The sequence below is a fragment of the Myotis davidii genome, unplaced genomic scaffold (assembly GCF_000327345.1).
Source record: "Myotis davidii unplaced genomic scaffold, ASM32734v1 scaffold3438, whole genome shotgun sequence".
In the NCBI taxonomy this organism is placed as follows: Eukaryota; Metazoa; Chordata; class Mammalia; order Chiroptera; family Vespertilionidae; genus Myotis; species Myotis davidii.
This window is the reverse complement of record NW_006289567.1, coordinates 51,751-52,992: the sequence shown is the minus strand read 5'-3', so window position 1 is coordinate 52,992 and position 1,242 is coordinate 51,751. Positions and strand designations below refer to the sequence as shown.

The 1,242-nt window shown below is 59.0% G+C and overlaps 1 protein-coding gene across 1 annotated transcript; it reads right to left on the bottom strand.

Moving 5' to 3' along the window:
- Positions 1–12: 12 nt before the first annotated feature.
- Positions 13–829, bottom strand: AKAP17A (A-kinase anchoring protein 17A; the record flags this gene model as incomplete). Its single annotated transcript, XM_006762019.2, has 1 exon — positions 13–829. A coding segment is annotated over exon 1 (800 nt), but the record flags the coding sequence as incomplete, so codon positions are not given.
- Between the last annotated feature and the right edge of the window lie 413 nt (positions 830–1,242).

The window sequence follows — 1,242 nt, the reverse complement described above, 5'->3', positions numbered from 1 at the left end:
CGCGGCCCAGACCCTGCAGGGGCCCCGGGCGCGGGCAGGGGGCCGCCCACCTTGATGTTGCAGGCCACCGCCTTGCCGTCCTCGCCCTTGTACATGAGCTTCATGCCGCGCAGCGCGCTCATGGCCTGGATGAAGCCGGCGTACTCGCTGTACTGCACGTAGGCCTCGAAGTTGAGGTGGCCGCCGAAGCTGAAGGTGTGGAAGTTGCGCCCCGTCATCTCCTCACGGTAGGGGTCCAGCATGGGGATGTCCACGTGGCGGATCGCCCCGAACTTCTCGAACACGCGCACCAGCACGTCCTCGCTGGGCTTCTCGGCGCCGGCCTCGCGCCGCGCGAACCACTTGCAGGGCAGCCCCTCCAGGTGGATGGTGTCCGGCCGCTCGCCCGGCAGCGTCTCGTTCATGTCCTTGGCGTCGCGGAAGAACGAGTCCCAGTCGTGCCGCGTCGGGAAGTCGATCTTGAACTCGGCGGCCCGCACCTTGAGGATGTCGGAGAAGCCGCTGAGCTTGATGGTCTTGCCGTCCAGGCGGGCCAGGCAGGCGCGGACCGTGCTGCGGTTCTCCACCTCGCCCTCGAAGCGGATGAAGTCCATGGTGCTCTTGGAGATGCGCAGCGTGGAGAACTGGTGGTGCTGCACCATGGCCTTGAGCCGCTCCATCACCTCCCAGTTGGAGATGGACTTGCCCGGCTGCTTCAGCTGCGGGAGGGCCACGCTGATGGTCATCTTGGTGATGGGCTTGAGGTAGAGGCCCAGGGCCGGGCACAGCTCCACCGCCTCCGACGTGTCGTGCACGATGGTGGCCGCGGCCATGGCCGCCCCGGGGGGCCTGGGGAGACGGACGACGTGGTTAGTTTGCTGTGTATCTGTGTGTGTTTTAATATAGATATATATTTTTTTAAAAAAAAAAAATTTCCATTGATTTCAGAGAGGAAGGGAGAGAGAGTTAGAAGCATCCATGATGAGGGAGAATCACCGTTCGGCCGCCCCCTGCTGGGGATCGAGCCCACAACCCAGGCATGTGCCCCTGCCCGGAATCCAACTGGCAACCTCCTGGTCCACAAGCCAATGTTCTATCCACTGAGCCAAACTAGCTAGGGCTCAATGGCATTTTAATATACAAATAATGATCTCTGATTTAGAAACTAATAAAAAAAAATCCCTTTTACCACTGCAACTAAAAAAATAAGGTAACAGGAATGAACTTAACCAAGGGCATAATAGACCTATACTAAGAAAACTA